General features: G+C 44.6%; 2 protein-coding genes across 11 annotated transcripts in view; one reads left to right on the plus strand and one right to left on the minus strand.

Annotated features, from left to right (window-relative positions):
• Nucleotides 1-11,224, plus strand: part of ST3GAL6 (ST3 beta-galactoside alpha-2,3-sialyltransferase 6) — a 40,641-nt gene extending 29,417 nt beyond the window's left edge. For all 9 annotated transcript variants that reach the window (XM_041410987.1, XM_041410992.1, XM_041410986.1 and 6 more), the window contains 5 exons: nucleotides 788-883; nucleotides 1,283-1,469; nucleotides 2,625-2,762; nucleotides 4,831-4,983; nucleotides 6,694-11,224. In XM_041410987.1, coding sequence (XP_041266921.1) covers nucleotides 788-883; nucleotides 1,283-1,469; nucleotides 2,625-2,762; nucleotides 4,831-4,983; nucleotides 6,694-6,774 — 655 coding nt within the window. In that variant the 3' untranslated portion in view covers nucleotides 6,775-11,224. The remainder of the gene's footprint in view (nucleotides 1-787; nucleotides 884-1,282; nucleotides 1,470-2,624; nucleotides 2,763-4,830; nucleotides 4,984-6,693) is intronic.
• A 140-nt stretch (nucleotides 11,225-11,364) lies between these two features.
• COL8A1 (collagen type VIII alpha 1 chain) overlaps nucleotides 11,365-25,461 on the minus strand; it is an 87,872-nt gene continuing 73,775 nt past the window's right edge. The window contains exons 4-5 of one of the 2 annotated variants that reach the window (XM_041410983.1): nucleotides 17,584-17,899; nucleotides 11,365-15,795 (exon numbers count right to left, since the gene is read on the minus strand). In XM_041410983.1, the coding sequence (XP_041266917.1) occupies nucleotides 13,889-15,795; nucleotides 17,584-17,896 (2,220 nt within the window). In that variant the 5' untranslated portion in view covers nucleotides 17,897-17,899 and the 3' untranslated portion in view covers nucleotides 11,365-13,888. Of the gene's footprint in view, nucleotides 15,796-17,583; nucleotides 19,923-25,461 lie in introns of those variants that run through there. The other variant, XM_041410982.1, reaches the window with a different exon arrangement.

The raw sequence follows: 25,461 nt of genomic DNA on the forward strand, positions 1-25,461 counted from the left end.
TTCAAGTTTAACATCTCCATAATAACTATTTTGAATGTTTTTTATCTCTGAATGTATTGTAAATTCAAAATTTCTCTTTTGATTTGATGCAGTATAATATCTTATTTTTTAGCACATAGTATTTTATAGGCTTAGTAATGCTGTCTAATTTGAATCTGATCATATGAGAATGCAACCTTTAATCAAGGAATCCATCTTTTTGCATTATGACAGCACACACATCACTTGTGTAAACATGTTTTGATGGCACCTTTTAAGTAGAAGGAGAAAAATCCATGCCATAGTAATTTGAAAGGCTGTCATGTGTCATTGGGCTAAGATTTTTTACATGTATAGTCCATAGGCCTGTAAGGTGAACATAAATTTTGCTGCTTTAGTTTGTTTGGAGGTGTGGAGTTGTATAATACTGCAGAAGCACCTTAATATTGAGTTAGCTTTTCCAGACTGGGGCAAGTTTGAAGAACTGTGGCAGATAATTTATCAAATGGCACCCATATCACAGACTGGTTAGATGAACTTAAAACAGCAGACCATTAGAAAAAGGAGATGTGTAAAAACAGTTTCACAAGAGAGAAGCCAATTATTGACTTTGCCAGTCCCTGAAATAGTGCCTTTTTTTTTAATGCAGCCATAGTAGCCATAGGAGGTTGAATCTGCTTTGTAGGGGCCAAGGGCTGCAAAAGATACAGGATCTCACTTAGAAAATGAACCAGTTAACGTGCAGAAGTATCATTAATAATATGAAGCCAGGGAGTCACAAATATTAAAACTTCTCTTTGTTCCACAGCATTCCCTGTCGACGGTGCATTGTGGTTGGTAATGGAGGAGTACTTCGAAATAAGACATTGGGGGAGAAAATTGACTCATATGATGTCATAATAAGGTAAATGCTATCTCCTTTTCATTTTGTGTACACAGAGCAATGGGTAATTCTCCAAGGCCAGCTACTCTCTCTGCCCTTCTCTAGTGTGTGTGTGTTGGAGCCAAATCAGAAGACTTGCTTTCTGCTCATGTGATAACACGATAAGCAATTGTGTGACTGTATTCCAAACGACCTTGGCCACGTTCCCGTGTGTGCTCGATCCCTCTGAGTGTAGAGGATGAAGGCACCTGATAATTGCTCCTCTGCTGTGCAATGTGATACCTAGATGCTGGGCTGCTAAACTTCCTGTACCCAGACACAGTGTCTGTCCTGCAGACTAATAACACGTGTGGCAGCCACTGCACAGTAAGAACACGCGTGGAGCAGTCACTGATGTCTCTGTGCCTCTGTCCTCTGCAGAATGAATAATGGCCCTGTGATAGGGTACGAAGAGGATGTTGGGAGGAGGACGACGTTCCGCCTTTCTTACCCAGAATCCATCTTCTCAGATCCCATCCACTACGACCCCAATACCACTGTTGTTCTCATCGTCTTCAAACCACGGGACTTGAAGTGGCTTTGGGAGATACTTGGTGGTCAGAAAATAGTGAGTTCAATTATTCATGTGCCGTGGCTCGTCTTGCCACGCATTTCTTGTGTGAAGTACACATTTGCTTTTAACTGTAGTCCTCCCACCTGAGAGGGAGGCACTTGGTGCCATTGTTTAGTTGAGGTGTTAGGGCGTGTGTTGGACTCGATGATCTTTAAGGTCTCTTCTAACCTAGTCATTCTGTGAATTTTGTGAATTCTATGAGGAGCTCTGGATCTCCTTGTAGTCAGTCTCCTTGTAGTTAATATCCCTCTTCCATAAATGCTTTGTCATCTTTCTAATGCACATATTAGATCAGTTCCTCACCACTGAGCAGTTTACCTCTGGGAAACGTATTTTTATCCTCTTCCTAGTGTTGTTTGATATTTTAACATGCATGCTCCAGCCATTTCCCAGATTGTTTTACCCTGCACACTTGCAGGAATTGCAGAATTATGTTAAAAGTGATCTCTCTCAGAAAGTCTTAAGTCCAAAATCTTTTTGAGTCTTTTTTCATTAAGGGCCAGGTTCAAAGTCATACTGGGTTCTCAGGGCACTGTCTGAGTAAATTTTGAGTATTTCTACAAACTCCATTTCAGTGCTTTAGCACACTTACAGGAGAATATTTCTCCTTATCCTTTCACTGTGTGCCTCTGAGAAGAGTGTGATCTCATCTTTGTTAACCCCTTCCAGATAGTTGAAGATGGGCTGAACAAACCAAGCCTGCTCAGAGTCTTTGTTTGCTGTGAGCTCTGGCCCCTTGGCTGTTGTAGTGACCGCTTGCTGTTTGACACTCTCCTAACACAGCATTTTAAGGACTGCAGAAAGGGGACAGTGCAAAGTAGTTGAGAATAATAGCAGCTTCTGTCTGCCTGTCTATGCTCTTACTAACGTGGCCAGCACACAGTGAGCATTTATGGCCTCCAGGGCATATTATTGGTACATGTTGTCCATCAGGGACCGTTCTGCAATGCTGTTTTCCAGCCAGCTGGCTACAGCTGCAGCAGTGTGTTTCCTGTTGCAGAGCAGGTGTTTTTGAACTTAGGGAGATTGAGCACTCTTCTTCTTCTTCTTTAACCTCATGTTCTTGGAGTTTACTCTGGTTAGAGTTGCTACAAAACTAAATTCAACTGTTTTCACTGTTAAAAATGTGTATTTATTTGCCTGTCACAGAGTGTGAAGGGCTTTTGGAAGAAACCAGCTCTGAATATGATCTACAAATCGAGTCAAATCAGGATTCTTGATCCCACCATCACCAGGAAAACTGCTTATGAGTGGCTTCATTTCCCAACAAGGTTTCCTAAGAAGGAGGTACGCTTTTCCTTTTGTCTCTTCTAGTTTTGTGCAACCAAATGTGTATTTAGAGGCAATTACATCTTTATTACAGTAGAATGTAATGCCCACCTCTGTGCCTGGAAGCCTGCACATCTGCAGTGGCCCTGGCACAGCTTGGTTAAGCTGCAGGTCACACTACGGGCTCTGTGGGCAGGAAGGTCTCACACCGGGGCCCTCTGTACCATTGCTTGTCCCTGGGCAGAGCTGGTGCTGCCTTCGCTGTCCTCTGCCTGCAGGACATGCCAGCAACTACTGCTGATTTCCCTGCTGTCCCTGCCTTTTCCATTAAACCAGTCTCACATTCCCAGTGAGCATGTTAGTGCATAGCCAGCAAGCACTTCTGATTGTTAGTAGAGCCGGGAATAAAATCAGATATGTTGCCCCAGCACCACTAAACTCAGAAAGTGTAATGGTGTCATTCCAGGGCTGTGCCTATTCCCATTAAGTAGGCTGAAAATATTTAATTGCAGGTGAAGGATATCTGTGTATTGCATGATAGTACATTTTAAAAGTAGTTGCTTTTAAATTATGTATTTTTAGGTGAATTTTACAATAGCTACAGGTAAACAGAGGTAGTTACAACCTGTGGTATTCCTGATATTTCCAAATAGCACTAATCCCGACCTATAGCATTCCTGCCATATTTTGGGGTCCTGTTTAGTATGGATGTTGCAGCAGAGCCACCACTAAGTTTATGATGTTGGGCCCCTAAGGCAGAAAGTTATTTTGCTAACTGGCAGGAACCCTTGGCATAGTGCACGTTTTAAGCAGATAATATTTCTGAAATACTCAAAGAGTTGCATAAAGGTACCAAAAATTTTTCCATAAAAGGTGATGGTTCCTTTCTGTGACTTCAGTTAGGCTTTAAAGAGCTGAGAATAGTAACTTCTTCCTGGGGATTTTTTGTGTTGTCATACAAAGTGTTGTCACAATGAAATACATTGAGTGCCTCTGTCTTTTCTATGCAGAGTAGTCTAGTACTGGTTTGTCTGCTTCTTTTTCAGAGACAACCTGAGTCTTGGGGTCAGACTTCAAAAAAAAGCCCATGATGTTGTGCTCAGTTTGAGGTTGGACTGCAGCTACCAAGAGCATATGATAGCTCATTTGGTCTCTGAGAAAAATATTTCTTTAGCTAAGAGGGGTATTGGTGCCTGAAAGTTTTGTCCATTTCTGGGGACACCTTTTCACCTTAGCTTCGTCATGGTCAAATGAATGAGTTAATCTCTCTCTAAAAAAGCATGCCTCATTTACTTCCCCAGATCATATTAGCCTCTGCTGCTACTAAAGAAGTCATGTATCTGAACACAAGATAGGGCAGATGGTTGCATGGAGTTCTTCTGTGCTTTTGTGAGAAATGCTACCTTTTGGTTAGGTGCTCTTAATTTTGCGCAGTTAAAACCTGTTTATGATGTGCTCTTCATTTTACATTGCATTTGCTTCCAAACTTATTGTACAGAGAATAATTTTATTTAAAATCTTGTTTCTTCTAATGGGGATAGCATGGGAAGGTCTAAAGCAAAGTTCTGGAATTTCCCTGCTTTGAAAAAATGCAAATTCAGTCAAATTTGTGTAGCCATAGCCTTCATGCTTTTTTAGTTCATTGCTATGAAAATTTTGTCGTATCATGTTCTGTTCATCGGGGTCTCCATCATCTAGCAACTTCTGAGCACATCTCATAATTCAGTCAAATTTGAGGGGGTTGTAAATTGTTTTCCAGTGTAGTGAAGCCTGTCCAGTTTTATGAGAGAAGCTGAGCAGAGCAATGGGGAGACTTCCTGATGCTTCTCTGGAGGGAAGGGCTACACTGTGGGCTCAGCCCTCACTAGAAACCAAGGAATTCCAGGGAAGGCTGACATGACAGACACCCCACCCCGGTCATGGGAAACTTGTGGGGGCAGTACCTTATTTCTTTAGAGACAGGAGGCCTGTGAAACCGAACATCTGTAGAAGACCCTGGCTGCCTGATTACCCTTGTCTCTAAGTTTGCTGTTCCCATCAGGCTGCCAGGTATGTATGTGTGTGTACTCTTTGTCTTTTGTTGCAGAAACCCAAGCATCCAACAACGGGGCTAATTGCCATTACACTGGCATTTCACATATGCCATGAAGTCCACCTGGCAGGCTTCAAGTACGACTTCACTGACAGAAATAGCTCTTTGCACTACTATGGCAATGAAACCATGTCTCAGATGATCCAGGTAACTAGCACTTGTTTCTGCTGAGAGAAATAGAGCTGGTAACTGAGGAAGGCAATTCAATACAGATAGAAGTGTGGACTGCAGGTCAGAAGGGCCTCCCACCTTCTCCTGGTTCAGCTGCTTGTGGGTTAACACTGCTTGAATCTCTTCTTGTCTGCTGTTTTTTCTGAAAAATGTAGATACTGATCTTTGTGTCCCTTGTGCTGTACCATATTCTGCAGTGTCTGCATGAGACGTCCTTTGTGTGTTGTGTTCTGCTTTGCTGGTGTTTTCCTTAGGCTGCACAGCTCTTGTCCTAGTGACATCTTTGTTAGCACTGTCAGCATGCACATGAGCCGTGTTTTTTCTTCTGGGGTTCTCTTTCTCCTTGGCACCTACTTGTATGTCATAGCTGTCAGACTCCTTAAAAGGCAGAAAGAAGAGCAAAGGGAAATGGAAGGAGTTAAGACCTATGAACTTGTATAGGTCTTGCATAGGAAAAGAACTGAATTTTGGGAACTCAGTAGTAGAAAAGTAGAAAAGAAAAGCAGTTCTTGGAGGAGGGTAGGAAGAGAAGGAACTGCTTTCAGGAGGGGGGAAGCCACAACTCAGCAGGAGAGGGAGCAGCAGGAGCCTGGAAGACATCAGGAATGCTGTCTCTTTCCTGCTGCTTTGCTAAGGCCATGCCTGTTTTCTTTTATGTCTCTGCTCTTGTGTTCCGTTGTCTTCATCTCTGTATTTCAAGCAACCCTGTCTTAGCCCTTTACTGCAGTGTGAAGTTTTCTTTGCCTTTTTCCCAGAGCATATGGCTACCATTTTCCTCCTCTTCCAGTTGCTGAAGGGGAAGGGCAGAGACAATGCCCATAGGAACCTTTCATGTTTTTCTCAGAACTCCTAGATGCCTGCTATTCTGAGATAATTTTCCTCTGACACTGAACTTACCTTCCTTTGGAAGCTCCTCTCTGCAGGTGCTTTTCTGCAACATATACTAAGTTTGAGTAAGACTGATCATTAGTTGAATAGACATCCATAAGTTCCCTAAGTCTTGAAAATTCAAAAAGCAAACTATTAAACAAAAATATTCATTTTAGTTCTTTAGTGGCAATAAATTGCAAATACTATATGACATCTGTATAGTCTTTTATGTAGTATACATATTATATTAATTTTAATTTACAGGATTCAGTGTCTTTAAGTAAATTCACTTTCCTTGTGCTGCCTGCCTCTAACTTTAGTGGTCTCCTATTTATCCAGAACCTGGATAGCACATAAGATGGGTTGCTTTGTTGCTGAAGCTAATTGGCAGGATGCATCTGAACCACAAGTGCCTGATGTGCTTTTCAAGAACCTGCACTGAGCTTTGAGGATTACTACTTTTCTTACTGCTGGTGCTGTAAATGTTCTTACACAGCTGTTGTTCTGAATAAGCAGGGCAAGGAGTTGGGAGAGTTAATACTGGAAGGATTTCTGCGAGAGCACATTTCACCTGTTCTTATGACCAAAGGATCATCCTTTTTGGTCATGTCCTTATGGAAATATCTAATCTAGTTTTGAGCATCCTGTTTTCTTGGGAAACGGTGCTAAGCCTTTGCTAAGAAGTCTTTTCCCCAGACCTTTTCTGTTCTTAGCATCTTCCAAGTATCCCAGGTAATAGAACAGAACAGCCAGGTGATGCTACTGGTTATAATTTGGTTTTATAATTAATTTTATTATTCCCTCACATCTCTCTAGAATGAATACCACAACATCACTGCCGAGCAGAAATTTTTGAAGAAGCTTATAGACAAGAACTTTGTGGTCAATTTGACATGAAAGCTGAACGGAAAATACAAAGAACAATCACTATTTTCAAGATTTGAAAAATTTTTATTTTTTGTATGACATTTTTATTTTTTAAGTGCAGCATAACTGTTTACTGTTTAAAGGAGCCCAGAAACCTCATCAAGGCAAAAGCTTTTAACTGAGGGTAATGGACTGTTGCAAAAAGAGTTAACTGAATTTCTGTGAAGCTATTTAATAGTGGGAAAACCATGAAACTTTCAACTGAAAGTATCAGGGATTTATAAAAATGTGATGTACATCACTTACTTATCAGTGAGAACTCTTTCCAAATGACTAATTCTCTGGAATACTTTGGTTTCTGATATTGTCCTCCAAAAGAGTTCCACTGTCAAGAGACTGCGATGACCGATGTTTGTTCAGTAGGTGGATGTAAAGTCATGACTATCTGTCTCGTTGTATGAAAAAACTGGTGCATCTAAATCATTACTGTGTGTTTTGGAGAAGGGGGAACATACAGACTGTACAGGTCTTGTTCTGCCGTACTCCTGAGGAGAGGATGTCCACCTTCAGCCAAGCAGCCACAGCTTCTGCACTGACCATCACCTCTGAGCTTCTGTCTGCCCTTGCCGAAGGTGAAGACCCTTTGTCCGATTCATGGAGATGTTGGTGTTGACAATGCTTGTGTTGTACCCATTTTATGGAAGAATAATACTCTTTGTGCTGTTCATCCAGTAAATTTTACAGTTGCTGACTTGACTTAAAAAAGAGGGAATATGAAGACTGAAGAGTTGTCCGAACTACCTGTGTGTCAGCCCCCGTGCCACAATAGAAACACAAGCTTGGACAGAGATGTTCATGCCTGAGTTTAGAGTCAGTGTTTGTTGGAGTCCTAGTTCTTCAGGACAGCATCTCATGCATTCTTTTGTTTGGTCCTCAAAAACAGGTGGATTTTTCCAAATGAGGACAATCTCCTTCCTCAGATGCTGTAATGCACCAATACAAACAAGGAATACTCCCATTTTCGGTAGCAGAATGTGGTAGGGAATATCCAGGATGTACCTCAGCTGAATTATCATTTGGCATCTGTTTACCTCTTCTGTGTTGATCTTTAAGTTTGAAGTTTGTGGATGAACTAAATCATTTAGCAGTGGGAACTTGCTCAAGATTTTAGTTGAAACATTTAATGGGATGTTTATATTTCCTGTATTGGTTTGTCTCTGACAAGCCTGTGAATAAATGAAATCTGTTTGGGAACACGCTTGACAGCTGTCAAAGGATAACAATATGCAGTTCCAGTTCTCTTCATAGGACATCTATATAAAATTTTAATTTTAATTATGGCAGAATTTCTGGAAGATTTTGTGGTTTATCTTTATCAATCAAACCTGAAGAAGTCACAAATAAGCCCACTTAAAGTCTTTGAAGTTGGTAGTACTGTTGTTGCTTTTAAATAAAATTATATAGAGAGGATATTTAGGAGTAATGCAAACAATCACAATATGAACATAAACCATGGTATTTGTTATTTTCAGGAGGTGAGGATTGCAAGAGTACTGAACACAATTTATTTTGCTGCAGCTATGTAGAGGAATTGCCATTTGGGAGTTAGGGGGAGGGCAGTGTGGTCTGGAGAGGTGCCACAGCTGGAGGGAAGGAGGCTTGTGTTTTCACCCAGTGATTCCTGAGCTTTGGTCTGTTTCAAGCAAGCTGGACATACCTGAAATAACTTGAGATGTCAGAAAAATCTGTGGCATGGGCTGGGGAAGGATGCAGGTGTGTCCCAGCAAGGGACAGGATGTGCCATGGTGTATTGTCTGCTGCATGTTGCTTGGCTGCAGCTGCACTCCAGCTTTGTGCAGGGTGGCAGGTGGGGGTGTGGAGGAGAAGGAGCATGTCCCCAGGTGTTGGAACAGGTGACACTGGTGGTAGAGATGGAGGAAATCATAATTTCTTCACCAAGTGGCAGAAGGGCTCTTAATTTTTTGTACTTCCTTTATTTTTTCCTGAGACTTTGGAGAGATTTTTGCTTGAAAATCTCAGTACCAACATGTATACATAAGAAAATAGTGACATTATTGTCTTTGTGTCTCTACCAGCGTTTATTTCTCCTGGCTATTTCAGTTAATTAAAAAGTTTTGTATGTGATTCTGCAGCCGCAGACCTACAATGATTTAAACTCCTGACCATAGTAATTCCACTGCTGTGGCAAGGCTTTTTGCAGACATAGCAGTGTTCTCCAAGCTGTTGTTGCAGAGGACCCCTGGTAGATCTTAGACTGTGTTGAGAGCCGAGGCCAGCAGAAGTGGGGGGCTGCCCCTTCACCCTCAAAACCTGCGGTTGCTTCCAGAGCTGGGGCCCCCAGCTCTCCCAATGGCTGTTGCCACGGTCCAGCTGCATCCATGTAATGTCTTGCAGGATGCTGTCCAGGAGGATTTTTTTCCAGGAGAGCTGTTGAATATCTTGCAGACACTGTGAGGAGAGTTCTTGTGATGGTGCAGACTGCATCCCTCTGCTTCTCCACCCCTGTCTCCAGTGCCAGGAAGTGGGTACAGAGCTCTGCTTTTGAAGATGTGGTTATTTTCTCTGCTTAATTTCATCTCCAGAGATACTCTTCCCACTAATGTAAACTGATTCCTTCTCTGATTTTTCTAGTAGGTTTTCTGCTTTTTTTGGGATTTGGATTCTAGCTGTAGCAGAACAAACAAAATAATTGGAAAAAAATAGCAGCTTCATGGTAAACAAATGGTGTCTCCCAAACTCTTTGTACTTAAAAAAAATCCCTTCAATCATCTTCACTTTTGCCACAAAGATCAGCTTTTTGATCTCCCTATATTTTTTAAAAAATAATGTTTGGTGTTATCAAGGAATTTAATATGTTCTCTATAAGCATTTATCCATATCAGCTGTTTCTTTTCATATCCTAATAAGCCTTCCCATGGTATGGCTGACTTATTTTTCAAATTAAGCAGTACTTCCAGGGATATTTTTCTCCCACTTCTGTGCTCCTGCCAGGGGTGTTGAGTCCACCACAGTTATTGTCCCTGGGTGACTGGGTAATGTTTTGAATGAAACTGTTCCCTCAGGATCAAGCCAAGAGCTGATGCTGCTGATAAACTATGGGGCATTTGTGGTGGGGTTTTTTTGTTGTTGTTGGGGTTTTTGTTTGTTTGGTTTTTTGTTTGGGGTTTTTGTTTTGTTTTGGTTTGTTTTTTTTGAAAGCCCAGCTTGCAGGCCAGTAGCTTTTCTCCTCTATAATGCAAGCAGTGAGCCAAGTCATGAATTGTTCTCCCCACAAGATGTTTTGTAGGATCCTGTGCACTGTGCACCTGCTTTAATAATTCCTGCTGCTCTGCCTTGAGGACAGGTCTTGCTTTGAACTTAATTCAGGCAGGAACACCCATGTGTAGTGTATTTCTCAGCAGTACTCACAGATTAGTGTCTATTCTGTCTGGGCACACATTTTCACAGGTGTTTTGCAGTACCAAAGACTTAACTTGGGGGTTTTAGAATAAAACAATAATGCTAACATCAAATATTTAGATAGTTTCTGAACCTGAGCTGCTATTAAGACTATTTTACCTTTTTGTCATTTCTGAAAATGAAATCTGCACTGAAACTTCCCTTTAAGAGCTATCCAGTTTTGGGTTTTTTTTTGTTTTTTTTTTTTTTTTTTAAATCATATCAGGAGTGAAGCTGCCAGTTTTGAATCCCAGGGTGCTGCCAGCTTTATTTCTGTGTCTGATAATGGTGTAACTGTGTAGGTCCCCAGTTTCTCCCATAATTTTTCTATCTGAAGTCAGATGTTCTCCTCCCTTAATACTCTGTTCCTGTTCTCTGGCAGCTTGTTGAATTTCTAGACAGCATCACCTTACAGCAAAGGTGCTTCTGCATTTTATCTGCCACCCTTCTCAAAATGCTGCACTGTCAGACACAGCTCTAAAATACCAAACTATGCACAGAACAGGCAGGATGACACATGTTGGCTGAAAGCTCCATTTGGCTCAGACTTTCATGAGGTTTCTTTGTTGGGAAGCTGTTATTTCCTCTGCTGTAATAATTAAGGGAAGTCGCAGACTGTTGCACTAAATATGGAACTGAGAGTGCCTAAAAGATGTAACTAAACATATTCCAGATATTTTTAGGGACTGTGTCGGTGATAATAATAGAGAATCACAACTTTGGTGTTTAATTAGCATGTGGTACTTCTTGTTTCCAATGCTATGCTTTCATTTTTAGCAATTCTCTGGGGGAGAGTATAAATACCTTCCCTTTTAAGTGGACTCTGGTTTTTAAGAACATACAAAGCTCTGCATATGTTTTTGATACTGGGAAATACTTATTTGCCATTTGTCTTAAGTTTTATATGCCTTTAAAGTGCCACCTGTATTTTGAAGAATTCTTCGAGTTGTTTCAAGTGAAATTTTGAATGCTACATATGGAAGGAGATTATTTTCCTTTGAATAAACTGTTAAAGACAGTGCCCTCAGACTTATTTTTGCAAGGCTGGTGCTCTGCATGTGAGTGTGGATGTGTGGGTATGCTCAGGGCCGTTATTATTAGTGTGTCAAGTAAATGGTGTTGTCAGATATGGTTTCATGTGCTGGAACAAACTTTAGTGCTTTGTAGAGCAAACAGCTGAAAGTTTTTGAACCTAGGTGGGCAGAGTTGTACTGTGGCTAGAGATCTAACTCCAGGCTGAGTACAGCCATAGCTGAGACATGTTTTTTGTGGGTAAGATAAAGAACAGCATCCTTGTGATTCGAATTTTTCATTGTATTTTGAATCTTGTTTGTCTTACTGTGGGCTGGCGGGGGAATGCTAAAACAAGAGATGCAGAAAAAAGACAATAGTGTGCAATACAAATTTTCAGAAAGTGAAAATGGCTTTAGATAGAAAGTGAGAGATACTGAGAGTGCAGTACTTCGCTAGCTGTTTTTCCTTTGTGCAGTAAAAATGAGATGCTGAGGGCTTCAGGGAGTCCAAGGGAGAGTTGGATAACAATTCTCTAGCACAGTAGGTATTCAGTGCATTGCTTTCAGTAAGGACAGTTCAGGAGTTCACCAGCTTGGACAGAATGCTTGTCTTTGAGGTGAGGTGGGGAAGCCACATCAGGAGAGCCAGCACCTCTGATCCTGGGCAGCCAGTACTGCCTTTTCAGGCAACACAAGCCCTTAGCAGCAGCCTCTGTGGCTGATTCCTTGGCTGCCCCTCGGCCTTCTTCAGCTGCACTCCCATGTTGGCTCATGCTGAGCAGTATCTGTCCCCAGGGACTGCCTGAGGGAGCCCCTCCCTCTTTGTGTACCCCACAGACCCTGCTGTGCCCTCCCACCAAATGGGACGTGTTCCCTCTCTTAGAGCATGTTTTGCCAGGAGATGGGAACTAGAGAAAAGGGTGTATCTCTTAATTTTCCCCCCCTATATCAGTGGTTTCAGAGAGCCCTTGTGGTCTGATAAATGAGTTCAGCAGGATGAATGTTCCTTCTGATAGTTCTGAATGAAGACAGAATTGGTTTTTGGTCTTATTTTTAAAGATATTTAATAAGATATTTCTTTCAAATCAGTACAAAAATTTTAAATACAAAAATTATTTGCTTTTGACATATCTCATATATTCTGGGAACATACTGAAGTCACCAGTGTCTGGTAAACTGTCCATCCATTCCTGCCACTGTTCCATAAAATTTCTGAGATAAAGCACCACATTATATCACTGGAATCCTTAGTCAATGTTAGACTGCATTAAACTCTGCATTTAAATAATGATAATGCCAGTTAAATCCAATCTTAGTTCTGCATGAAAAAATCTAGTTTATTTTTGAATCAAAAGCAGTAGCGGTAGTTAAAGACACTGAGGAAGTGATGAGCACTTAACCACTTGAACTAGCGCAGCCTTGTGTGATGTGCAGCACTGTACAGGAAACCAGAGCAAGGTCCACTGCCCTTTGGAAAGAACACTTGCTGAGGTGAGATTAGCACCACTGATGAGCAGACAGAGACTTCGTGCACAGAAGTCGATGTCCTCAAGTACAGAAAAAGTATTGCGGCCTGCAGGTTCTCCTTGACAACTGGTAACATACAAGTAAGGATTGGAAATCAGTTTTTAGACAGAACCAAGTTCTCGGATAAATTTGTGTGATCAGTATTGCCGGTAAAGTTATTAGTTGTTCTCAAGCAACAAATCAGTCAAGCAAACAGAGCTGCTTCTGCTTTGCCTAGTCATTGAAGAGCAAACTGAGTCAGCTTTTGCTGAGTGGCAGAATACGTGTCTCTTCTGACAAGCCAAGTGAGTTCTTGGTACAAGCACAGAAATCCAAGCAAATTTATGCCACCCTGAAGTATTACCGTGTGTTGGCCAAAATGTCTCAATGACGTGGCTCAAGTAAATGGGGGAGATTGACCTCATCTACTTGGCTGTGTGAATAGAGAACGGAGACTTTTCAAGTGCTGTGGCATTTGGAGGTGAAACCAGTGCCTGCCGGAGTCACTAGTGACATTTTAGGTCCTGCTGGAGAAGGCTCAGGGGGAATGGTCATGCCATCAGGATTCCTCTTTCATCATAAATAAATTGTTCAGGAAAAAAACCCACACGTGCAGGATTATTTTATTACAGGGGAAGGGAAATACGAGTCTCCAGCTAAGGAAACCTTTACTTGTCAGGTAGACCTGCTATAAAAAATCCAAGAAAACTCCCACCCAGAAAATAAGCCACTCGATTTTTTAAAAATATAATTAGAGACTGACCTACTCTGCTTTAAGTCACTGTTTTTCATCTCATAACTATGATCAATGCAACAGGAGTGAGTGACATACACTGATTTGAATTTGAGTACTGAATTACTGTGAATGAAATTAAGTAAGCATGGCATTGCGGAAATATATAATGTGTACAGCTAATATGTCCCCCTTGGGTGCAAAACAACTGTTTATGAACCTGATACACATCTTTAGATATGTTCACCACACCTTTTTTTTATAACTAGCTGTGCATAATGTTAAACTTTGTATTTGTTATTTTTGTTTTTGTACAAGATGGTCCAAAATGGTCATAAAATGCGTCTTTTGTTGTGTAAAAATTAGAAGCACAGGAGAAAGGTTTTTATTTTGTGTGTGTGTTGTGTGTGTGTGTGTGTGTGTCTGTTTTGTTTTACATGGGATACAATAAATACCCTGAAAAAGACGAATGAACGTACTGCCCGGCATAGAGTCCTGCCGCCTGCTCGGATGGCATCTGAACGTAAACCTTGTCTCCGTGCATCAGCTGCACCACGGCGCTACCCGAAGCCTGGTCCAGGAAGCCCTTCTTGTACTCGTCGTAGGTGTACATGAGCGGCTCGTTGTTCTTGTACAGCGCCACCCACACGTTGGCGCCTTTACAGTGCAGGTGGTAGGCGAAGTAGTAGACGCCGGGGATCTCGCAGGTGAAGATCCCCGTCTGGGGGTTGTAGTTCTGCCGGCCGTTGTACAGGAGCTTGTCGAACTTCACGGGTACCCCGACGCGGGGGAACGGCGTGAGGAGCTCTGCCGTGAATGCGGGCATCTCGTAGACAATGCCGCCAGCCTTGCCTTTCTTGCCCTTGTAGCCGTAGGGGGGCTTCAAGCCTTCTATCCCTGGCCCCACCTCAGGTAGGTACTGTCCCACGGCTGGTGGAGTGGGTGGGATGATGACCGGGGGACCTGGCGGCCCGGGGGGGCCGGGTGGCCCCTGGAGCCCAGGCTGGCCAGGAGGACCGAGCGCGCCAGGCTTTCCCGGGGGTCCCTGCAGCCCCGCAGCACCAGGTTTGCCTACCCCAGGGAAGCCGGGGGGGCCGGGCATGCCTGGCTCCCCCTTCGCCCCTGGCAGCCCGGGGGGGCCGATGGGACCACTGGGTCCCGCGATGCCCGGGATGCCCGAGGGGCCTTGAAGCCCCTGGGCACCGGGGAGCCCGGGCTCACCCTTAGGCCCCACAAGACCCGGGACTCCCGGCAGCCCCGGCAAGCCTTTGTGTCCGGCTTCCCCCTTGGGTCCCGTGGGACCCGGCAGCCCTCGCAGCCCAGGGCCACCCACTTCCCCAGGAAAGCCTGGCTTTCCTGGAAAACCCTGCAGGCCGGGTTCCCCCTTGGGGCCGACTGGTCCTGGTGACCCTACGGCACCCTCCTCCCCTTTAGGTCCCGGGAAACCAGCGGCCCCCGGGGGGCCCATGATGCCCGGCAGTCCTGGCTGGCCGGGCTCCCCTGGTGGCCCTCCCATGCCAGGTGGCCCCGCGTGCCCCTTCTCCCCCTTCGGCCCCAGGGGCCCAGGCAGACCACCCACACCTCGCTCCCCTTTGGGCCCGGGGAAGCCCGGCTTCCCAACCCCAGGGAGGCCGGGGGGCCCGGGCAGGCCTGGCAATCCCTGCTCCCCTTTGCCGCCCGGGAAGCCGGGCTGGCCGGGCATGCCGTCCTGGCCTGGTTTGCCAATACCAGGCGGGCCGGGAGGGCCTTGGATCCCAGGGGCCCCTGGAGGCCCCTGCAGACCCAACTCTCCTGGGGGTCCGGGTTTGCCCAGGGGTCCCTGTGGGCCAGGGAAGCCAACCAGGCCGGGTTTGCCCACCCCTGGCAGTCCCACGGGGCCAGGGGGACCAGGCAGCCCAGGTGGACCCTTCAGACCTGGCAAACCTGGGATCCCGACCCCCTTCTCCCCTTTTGGCCCTGGGATCCCAGGGATTCCTGGTGGTCCCTTCATCCCAGGCTCACCCTTTGGCCCTGGTTGCCCCTGCAGTCCCGGAGCACCCGCTTTCCCTATCCCAGGAAGCCCATGAGGCCCTGGTGGTCCTTGCGGTCCAGGTATCCCCATGGGCCCAATCTCCCCCTTTGGCCCCATCTCCCCTCTTGGCCCTGGGGGCCCCATGACCCCTGGTTTTCCTGGCATCCCTGGCAAACCCGGCTTTCCAATTCCTGGGTATCCTTGCGGGCCTGGTTTTCCTTTGGCTCCTGGTACACCATGACCTGGTAATCCTGGTGGCCCTGGTGGCCCTCTTGGTCCAGGCTCACCTGGGGGACCTTGCTCACCCCTCAGACTGCGCATGGGAATTTCTGGGTCAGGAAGAAATGAAGAAAGGGGAGAGAGAGAGAGAGAGAGATAAAAGGTGAGTGCAGTCACATCCTTCAAAAAACAGGCAGTTTTGAATTGAATATGCTTTTTATGATGCCTTGTGGTTCTGTGGGAGACAAGAGACAGCTAGCAAGTTACAGGTTGGTGTTGAGAATGAAGAGGATGTTAGTACTGTTTTTCATACTCCAAACTTCCATGCATGCTTCTGTTTCCACAATTACTGTGCATCATATGTAAAAAGCGATTTGTGCTTTGGTGGTGTTTTCTACCTATACAATCTTAAACAGCAAAATCTGCATTTTGTCCCACGTTGCTATAGATCAATCTACCTTTAAGAATTTTTGCAGGAAACTCGGTGCTCTTGTGGTGTGGGAGGAATCCTGGCATAAAAGTGCCTTTTCTGGAGGGGTGTAAATGAGCAAGATCAATTAAAAAAGATTGTATTAGTAAGAAGTTTATACAGAGGGTATGTCTGTATTTTCCCCAAGGCTTTGGTTCCCATTAGAGTATTACTGGAAACCTGCAGCCTTAATCAGTATTGCTCTTTTGGCATAGCCATTTCTAGTTATGGCTCTTCTAAACACTTTACAAAAGGTTTTTATTGTTGAAACCCACATTTTTGTGTATGTGACCACTTATCTTTGCAGGTCAGGGTAGGGAAGTTGCTGCTGGGGTTGGTTGCTTTTCAAGCTACTGCTTTTTGAGTTAATGGAAACTCTTTCCAGCTCTAAAATGTGTAAAGAAGTGAGAGATTTGGGGAAGGACAGGAGATGAGGTTTGAGGACAGACGTCTGCTTTATGGGAGGCAGAAACCTTCCCTCTCTGCATATGTTGTGTTTTATGCACATCAAAAATCTTTGCTCATGAGGTAGGTTGACTTTACTACAGCCAATGGTGCTTGTTCAGACACTCCAAAAATAGGCCCTGAAACCTTCCATTTCCCTCTGAAGTCAGTGGAGGCTGTGGTTAGCTGAGGCCTCAGTAAGACAAAGTTACCCGTTTGTCTGCAGTTGCACAGATGCTGGTGGTCCTCACAAGGATTTTATGACACTGGGTGTTCCTGGTCACCCTTTGTGTTTTGGACCTTTTTTTTTCTTAAATACCTTAATAATGTCCAAACTTACTTTACTGAATAGGGAAAGTGCTTGTACGTGCAGACTTGTGCATTAATCCTCTGTACTTTCAATGCCTCTGTTACACCCATAAATAACCTACAGAAGGAGGACTCCAGAGTCAGCAGAGCAATTGTATATTTTTATCCACAAACCTCAAAATCACAGGGTCTGGACCAAGTCAGACAGAACGGTGATGTTCCCATAAATTCAAACCTTGGGGCTCTTAGTTCATATGTTTGCTTGTTACAGTGAGAGTGGGAACAGATCCAGACAGGACTCTGGGCCATCATTTGAAACCCCATCAGAGGGTCTCCTACAAACCGGTGGGATGACAAGGTTTTTCCTAGAGTTGAACAGCACCTAAGCAAACCTTTGTGCTGGAGGCTCATTGCAGGTAGGGCTGCTCAGAGGCTGTGCTGCAGCCCAGAGGATGACTGTGATCTTGTGCTGGTGACCCTGAGCCACCCCACAGCTCCCATGAACCTGTTTTGTCCACCTGTGGCCAAGTATGAGCCTGGCCAGCCCTTTGGGCACAAGCTGTGCCCAGCCTGCAGCAGCAGCAGCCTGCTCCACTGTTCAATTTCCCGATGGCAAACAGTGCTCTGGCAAGCCGGATGGGACCGTGCAGGAGTGGAGAGGGACATGCTGACCTACCTTTTTCTTTCTTGGGAGCCATATCCTTGCCGAGCATGGGCATCTGCGGGACCTCCTTCCTGTACTGGGGCAGATGGGGGTACTCCTTCCCGTAGGGCATGCGGGGCACCTCCTTGCCCAGGTGCTGCATCGGGATGCCTTCTTTGCCCAGCGGCATGTGAGGTACTTGTTGTCCGAGGGGTTGGTACTGGGGCACCTGAGGTGGCAGCTGCTTGAGCCCATAGTAGGCACCACCTTGAGCAGACCTCACCAGCTCTAGGTAAACAGTGACAGCCACTGCCAGCAGCTGCATGGGGAAGAGCAGCATGACCATCACCTGTGAAAAGCACCACAAAACACACAGTTGGAAGATGTTTTTTTCATGTTGTGCATTCCTCATTAGGGCAAGCTGTTCTCATTTTCTGCAGCAAACTGGACCTAAATCTCTGCAAAGTGGCCCTGGTTTGTGTGCTGCCCTAGAAGATATCCTGCAGCAGGTGATTTATTGGAGGGTCTACTCAAGCAGTGCTATTACAGCAAATCCCCTTCTATGTATTTAGTTTTATGCCACCCCAGAGGAGCCTGTGTGGTTGCTCCACACAGGGGCCTGCTCCCAGTTTGCTGCGTTCTCACCTGTGCCAGTGCCACAGCACAGCTTTGGGGAGCTCTGCTGCAAGCTCTGGCACATGGGAAGAGCAGGCAGGGGATGTGGGGATCTCCTAAAGGCATTCTGCCAAAGGAAGCCGTATTGTCAGTTCCCCTTCTGCTTTCCACAGCAATGAAAGCTCTGTTTCTGAGCTTAAATCTGTGCCTGGGATTGTACCCTGTGGTTGCAGTGTCCAAGGGCTGTCTGTTTCTATCATAGCTCCTTGCTAGCTCTCCTTTTAGCTGGGCTGAGATCCTCTTGGCCTCCTCCCAAAAAAAGTGTGCCTGCTTAGGCTGCCACCACTCCAGGTAGGATCAGCCAGCCCAAGCCTTCCTATGGGAATGTTCAACTTTTTTCTGAAGGTCTGTGCCATTGCAGATCCTGGCCCATTGCAAGGCAGCCCATCCCAACACCTCACCAGTCCTGCTAACACAACAGAATGGGTTTGGGCTTTTTTTCTTTTACTTCTTTATCAAAATGTGAGCTTGGGACTTCTTGTCCCGCCTGCTGTTGGCTTTTCTTTTTGCAGTTAAGGGCATTACCATCAGCTGAACAGCAAATTAGGAACCAGGAACTCCCTCAAGTAATGCAAATAAGGGAACAGCATGTGGTAAAAAGAGACTCTGTGTGTTGGAGTATTTTGCCCCACAAGCAAATTTGGCATGCAAGTCCTGCCCTTTCCAAATACACATGGCAGTTGCCAAGCCTGATGGCTGTTGCCACTGTCCCTTTTTTCTATCATGCAAAGATGCCTTGCAGTCAACCTGGATGCATTTCCAGGTCATTTTTGCTCCAGAGCTTTGCCAAACTGCTTGTCAGGACTTGCTCCCAGCAGCTGCTGTGCTCTGGTGTGAAGAGGCAGTCACCTGCTTATTTTCCTTCCCTTCCCCAGCAGCCTGGCTCGACATAGAGGACAAAAAAGTACTTCAGTCTATGGCAAAGGGGCTCAGCACAGTACCCTCATGTCTGGGAAGTATCGTTTATGGGGAGAAATGTTCCCCTGTGTGTCCTTCAGGTTTTATGTTTTACTCCTGCTTGACGTTTGCCATTCACTTGGTGTGAACAGCGCACCTGGGGAAACCCTTGCTGCTCTTTTAAAACATTTTTCCTTCATTTTGCTCTATTTAATCTCTAAATGGAAATAGGTATATAATCATCACTGAAGGTGTAAGTGGAGGCTAGATCAAAATGGTGTACCTGAAAAAGCAGAAGGTTATTTTCAACAATGATCATATATAGACATATGAACTATAGAAAAGATGGAAATATGTGTTGACAGCAAACCAAACCTTTTAAGAAAATTAAATACTACGAATAAACACTAGATGGAGCATATGTTGCACAGCTGAGTTTCTACAGTCACTTTCCCTCCCAGGAATTCTTGGACGTAACCAGCTGCCATGTGGCAAAGAAAACCAGAGCCAAGATGTACAGGAGTTTTAAGTGTAGCTAAAGCCCAAGCACAGTTGCTCATCCTTGTTCAGCAAAGCATTTCAGCAAATGCTTCTCCTCCAGTGAGTTTAATGTGGCTTTTAGCCCACAGCTGCCTGTGCTGCTGTGAGCTAAAGGATTAGAGCCTTGGAATGTGGTATTTCTGGTTAAAGCAGAAATGGTGAGCTTTGGAGTGGGAGGACAGCCTGTGCATGATCAGTTATTGTGGCTTGGCTGGGGTGGGGTGACTGAACTAACCCACTGCAGCTTCATCTGGGCACATGGACCCTAAGCAACCTTTTGGGGTTTTTTTTTTTGGGGGGGGGGGGGGGGGGGGGGGGGGGTATCTTTTTTTTTTTTTTTGTTTTTTTCCTATGAGAGGGGGGGGGGGGGGAATGGGGGAGGCAGGAATATGTCCCCCTTGTCTTTCTTGGCCTTCCTGCTCCTTTCTGTACAGAAGGAGTAACTCGCAACACCTTTGCCTCTCTGCAGCTGACTAGGGTAATGCCTGTCCTAGTTTGTAGGGAAAATCCCAGTGACTGGAAAATTTGCACTATTCTCTGCCTCTCTCTCAAAGGAAAAAGATTATCTGTATGAAGGGAGAAATTCAGTGAATCCTTTAACAAAAATATAAGATACTGGATGATATAGGACTGGTTTTGAAAGCTGTTAGTATGAAGGGCAAGGTGGATTTTGACGAATGAGGTTATTAATTTAGCATCTTGGCTACTTTGTTGTTCTGGTGGTCAGTTTTGGGGGGGTTGTTTCTTTAAAAAAGATATCTTCAGTGGAATAAGTACAGGGGGAAATAGGTAAAATTCCTTTGGATGAGATTTTCTCCTTGTTTTTATTACAAAACATGGGCTTTGTGTGCGAGTGGGAGGCATTTGAAATAATTGAAAAAGCTTTCCTACGGGGAGACACCAGCCTGCCTGCAGCTCAGGGTGAACTCAGCCTCCTGCTGCTCGTGCCAGGCTGCCAAGCATCACGCAATGCACCTGCACTGGAACAGGCACAACCACAAGGTACACGAGATGGTTTTGTGTATGCACATGGAAATTTTGAGGGAGATCAGGCAAGACTTGTAGAAATAGGAAGGCTTCAGAGAAGGAGGTGATCTCACCACCTCTGTGTTTCCTGTAGTGTTTTTTGACTCATCCATAACCCAGCCAGTGTGGCCTGGAAATGACAGATTGCTTCTCATCTATTGATTTTGGCTGGGGCTGGTGCCTGTGACTAGCTGAGGTGGAAGGTGAGAGTTTATTTACTGAACAACCTTGGGCTAGATGGGACTTGGCTGACATATTTGTGGGAGGAGGTCAGAACCTCCCCCGTGGCCTCGTGAGCTGTCTGGGGCTTGGGGTCTGCCACAGGTACTGGAGACACAGCCTGTGTTTGGTACTCTCTGTCCAGCTTGTCTCCCCCTGCTCCCAAAGGAAGGAGGGATCAGACAAAATTAGTCTTGATGAGAGATGTGGTAGTCATATGTGCTGCTGCTGGATTATTGCTGTCAGATACCATCACTACAGGAAAGCCTGCTCAGAAGCATGAGAGATGCTGGGGATAGTCCTTCAGCTTCTGCTCATTGCCTTTCATCCTACTCAGCTTCTCTAAAAAGTTATTTACGCACTGAGAGAAGTTGAAAGTGTGTTTTTTCTGCCTTGCAGTTTGTTTCTGAATGCCTGGGTGCACAGCTCTAGTTTGAAGACCTCACTAGGAAACCATTTAAATGGATTTCCCAGTGAAACCCATTCACTATGGGCATCTTTAAACCTAAAAGCTACTGAAAATCTTGCTCTTGGTTTTCAAAAGAAGCCTATAGATCGTAAATGTTGGAAAGGTCCTCCAGAGCTTCTGGACAGCAAAAGATGTTTTCCCAGCGGTGACAGAGTTTTCTCCTCCTCTCTCTGAAGGAGAATGAGGAGGAGAAAAACCTGTTTTTAAGTGTAAGACTTCTCACCCCCTTCACCCAAAGCCCAGCAATTTAGGCATCACCCTCCAAACCCATTCATGTAATGTGATCTGACATGCTTTCCAAGGTGACTGTTGGTGGAGCAATAATTTGGCTTTGGATTGGGATTTTCCAGGGTTTTTGTCAGAAAGCAATGGGAATGTGTCTCTGTGTTTGTAGCAGGTTAATTAGTGCATGAGAGCACCTTTAGAGAAGCCAAGGGTTTGGAGAATGCAAAGTTTTACTGTAACTTTGGATGTTGGAAGGAAGATGGAGGAGAGGAGCCACTGAACCTTCCCACAATGTGACATGTCATTTTGCACCAGTCATTCAGATTAGGCCACAACAAACATTTTGCTTTACCTAGGGTGGGACAAGAACTTGAGTGTGAAGGAACATTATCCTAAACCACAGTGTTCAGTTGCTTGTGTGTGAAGGCATCTGGTTGGCTCTATGGATGAGAGAGAATCCCTGAAAAAAATACATTTTTACAGGCAAAGCTTCAGTGAGAACATTTCTCAATAATCTCTTTGGTAGAGCTATTCTCCTGAGAAAATTATAAAGGACCTTCCTCTGGCTATTTGAGTTTGTCAGCAGAAACAGGAGACAAAACAAAATGTACCAGCAGTCATAATTCTTAAATTGGTGTGAAGTAGTTTGGCTGTTTAAGCCTAATTATGAAAAGAATGTATGGAAAGAGTGATGCCCATCCACTTGGGACTTGAAATCATAGGTGGTCTTGCAAAGAGTGGAAACTAGACCTTGATTTATTGGTTCTTACAGGAAAGTCATCACTCTGCAACCAACGCTGGGTTGTCTGAGAACTTAAAAGATACTACCCCAGGGACTACCCCCATGGGCTTAATTTACCAGCCCTTGCTTTTGATTTGCTGTATTTCCCAAACAGGGATAAGGCATGAGTAGATCTCAGTGACCTGAAGTCTTTTCCCTGTGGTCCCTTCCACAGGGGCTGCCTGAAGCTGCAGGGACCAGTTCCCCACTCACTGGGGGGATGGCCTTGCTAGTGCTCTAGTTTCAACATGGAAAATGAGTGCTGCAAAATAAAAATCCTAGTAACTCTGGATATTTTGTTCACAGAAGAGTGCTACTAAAAAAAAATCGACGACGAAAAGCTAAATTCTCCAGCGTGTTTTTGTCTTGAGATCAGAAGTAGTTAGGGTGACTTTTAGGGTGACCTTGATAACAGATCCTATTACTAAGTATCTACAATGGTGTATCCAATCCCACAGGAGCACTATGCACCTCACTGAAGTGTATGTAATACAGACATGCAAGAGCAGTGTAATGCAATGGAAATGGCAAACAGTGTTGAGGTGCATAAGGAGCAGCCCCACTGCATTGCAGAGAGCTGGTGGGTGAGGTGCACAGCTGCTCTCTGGGGGCTTTCCACTGGCTGGCCCCAGGTCATACACAGAGGTACACGGCAGCTCAAGAAATGTCACAGAAGGGCTTATGAGAGAAAACTGAAGTCCTCACAAAGTGAGCACTTTTTTTTTCTGTTTTCATTTTTAGTGCTACTTTGGGAACAAGTACCTCTCCTGTCCCTGCTTTATACAATACAGATTCCTTAAACCACTGATTGATTTGTGCTTGCAAACATGTGCACCCTCCCACATACATGTCTTTCTTAAGGTCTCCACCACATGAAAAGCATTGGATTAAGCACTGGACTTACAAATTGGGGGTGGGAGTGTTGGCGTTCGTAAACTAATTCTGTGAGCCTACCTTTTTTGGAAGAATTCTCAGCGCAAAATTAGAAGAGCAGCTATCTCGGCTTTAGTTCCTGTAGCGAACTAAGCTATTCCTATCCAGTGAACAGCTGTTGTGACTTCAAGGGTGGGGTGTTTTCAGATATGAGAATCAAACAAATGTTGATTGTTGTTCTCAGCACTGGTGCTGTAAAGTGTAACCAACTTGAGCAGTGAATTTCCCAGCACATTGCTGTCCACAGTTTTCAAAAACACTATTTCAAAACTTCATCACAGCTTAAATTCATCTCTGGATCATTAACTCATTTGGGGAGTAACCTGTCAGTGGATGAGTACTTTCTGAAGAGACATGAGAGTACCCTGTACTGTACAGAGACTGAATTTTAGTGGAAACTTGTCTTTTCAGGTACTGGGAAAAAAAACCCTTCTGCATGCCAAATAATTTTGTACGTGCTCAAGCGCCATTTAACACACACATTGCCACACTTCTGTCTTTCTGTGTCAAATGAGTCTTTATCTCATTTGGACAGATGTTTTCCAGTTTGCCAGCAAACTAATTAAATACCAGTGTAGGGGGTTTCTTTTTTTTTGCAAATTCAATCATATTCCACATAAAAGCAGGGAGTGAAGGAAACCAAATATACCTTGAGATGGATTTCCTCTGAAAGCTAACCTGTTTTGTAACCCAAATTAACACTAGCTGCAGTGATTTAATATTTTTTTCATCAGTGAAGAGCAGGAGGACAGTAAAGGGGAGCACAGCCCCTGGGCAAGGACCCAGCCATGCTACTGGCATAAGATGGTTGATCTATGCCTCAGCAGTTTGGGGTCCTGCACCATACTGCTTGTAACAGTGCCTAAAACTTCACTGAAGGCAATACCTGTTTTTTCAGTAGGTGAAGAATTTACCTTGCTATAAGGTCTGTAAGGGCTTGTGCATTCAGTAGGGAGGAAAGTAGGATTTATGGTAAATGCAATCCTGCCTTTTTGCTTCTTGACAAACTCCCACAGAGATCAGGTTTATTTTTTTTCCCTTGCTCCTTTTCACTGTCCCCTCCAAGGAAACAAAGTAGTTTCAAGTGTCTGTGTTCAGTTTAGATTACCAAGAAATAGCTATTGTTCAGTATGTTAAAAAGAAATTAAATCATATTTTGCTCAAGGTCTAACAACTGTGTCTGATTATCATGTGGTATTTACTAAATCTAAGGCAGTCATAACAAGTATTGTCATAATAAACATTTTAAAACGCATGCATGCATAAACCTGCTGCTAATGGGGAATATTCAACACATGGCAGATGCTTGTTTCTAGGTTTTTTTAAATTCAAAATGGTGCCTAGAGCTTCTTTCTTAGAGAAGTATGATAACATCTAAATAAATGGCTTCATCTTAAAAACCAATGGTCACCCATAAGCTCTCTTTGGCTTCACTGGTAATTATATGACCTTTTCTTGCAATGCCTGGGGAGGTCTCTGTTTATCCATTTATAAATGCATTTCCAAAAACAAAGCACATGCCTCTGCTCCAGTTTGTCTGCAAACACATTCATGTGTGTGCTCACTCTGGATGATCACCCAGCCTTCTGTATGAAAATGGCATCCTTGGGCTTCCTCAGTTTCTTACTTCCAAACAGAGTATATCTGCATGTGGGCCTGTATCTGTTGCTTGTGTGCAGGTATTTATGTGTGCCTATGTGTGAAAACACACCTTGCCAGTGGAAGCAGCTACAGCGAGAAGAAGATTTTTAGCCCACGCATACATAATTATGTTGCTTCTAGTCTCCTCCTCATGCCCAGTGTGCTGTGAGCCTACCTATGTGGGCTCAGCAGGCATCTCCTCATCTCTGCAAACCTGGGCATGGTAAGTTTCACATCACCACAACCCCAACTCCCATGCACAGATCTCTGCTGGCTCAGCACAAACAAGAAGCTCACAATTTATGATGACATTAAGATTCTTGGTGCTGGTAATTGATTTCCAGGCAGGTTCATCTCTTGTGTGTTTTTGAGGGTCTGGCCCAGATGCTGTTTGCTGGAAAATGCCTGAAAGCTACTTCAAGTCAGATGGCAGGGAGCCGTGACAAGGATCAGTAAGTTGGGCACCACGGGCCGGGTGACCACAGTCCCCCGGGACGCAGCTCTC

This window comes from Onychostruthus taczanowskii, unplaced genomic scaffold, assembly GCF_017590055.1.
Source record: "Onychostruthus taczanowskii isolate IOZ18803 unplaced genomic scaffold, ASM1759005v1 scaffold34, whole genome shotgun sequence".
NCBI classification, from domain to species: domain Eukaryota; kingdom Metazoa; phylum Chordata; class Aves; order Passeriformes; family Passeridae; genus Onychostruthus; species Onychostruthus taczanowskii.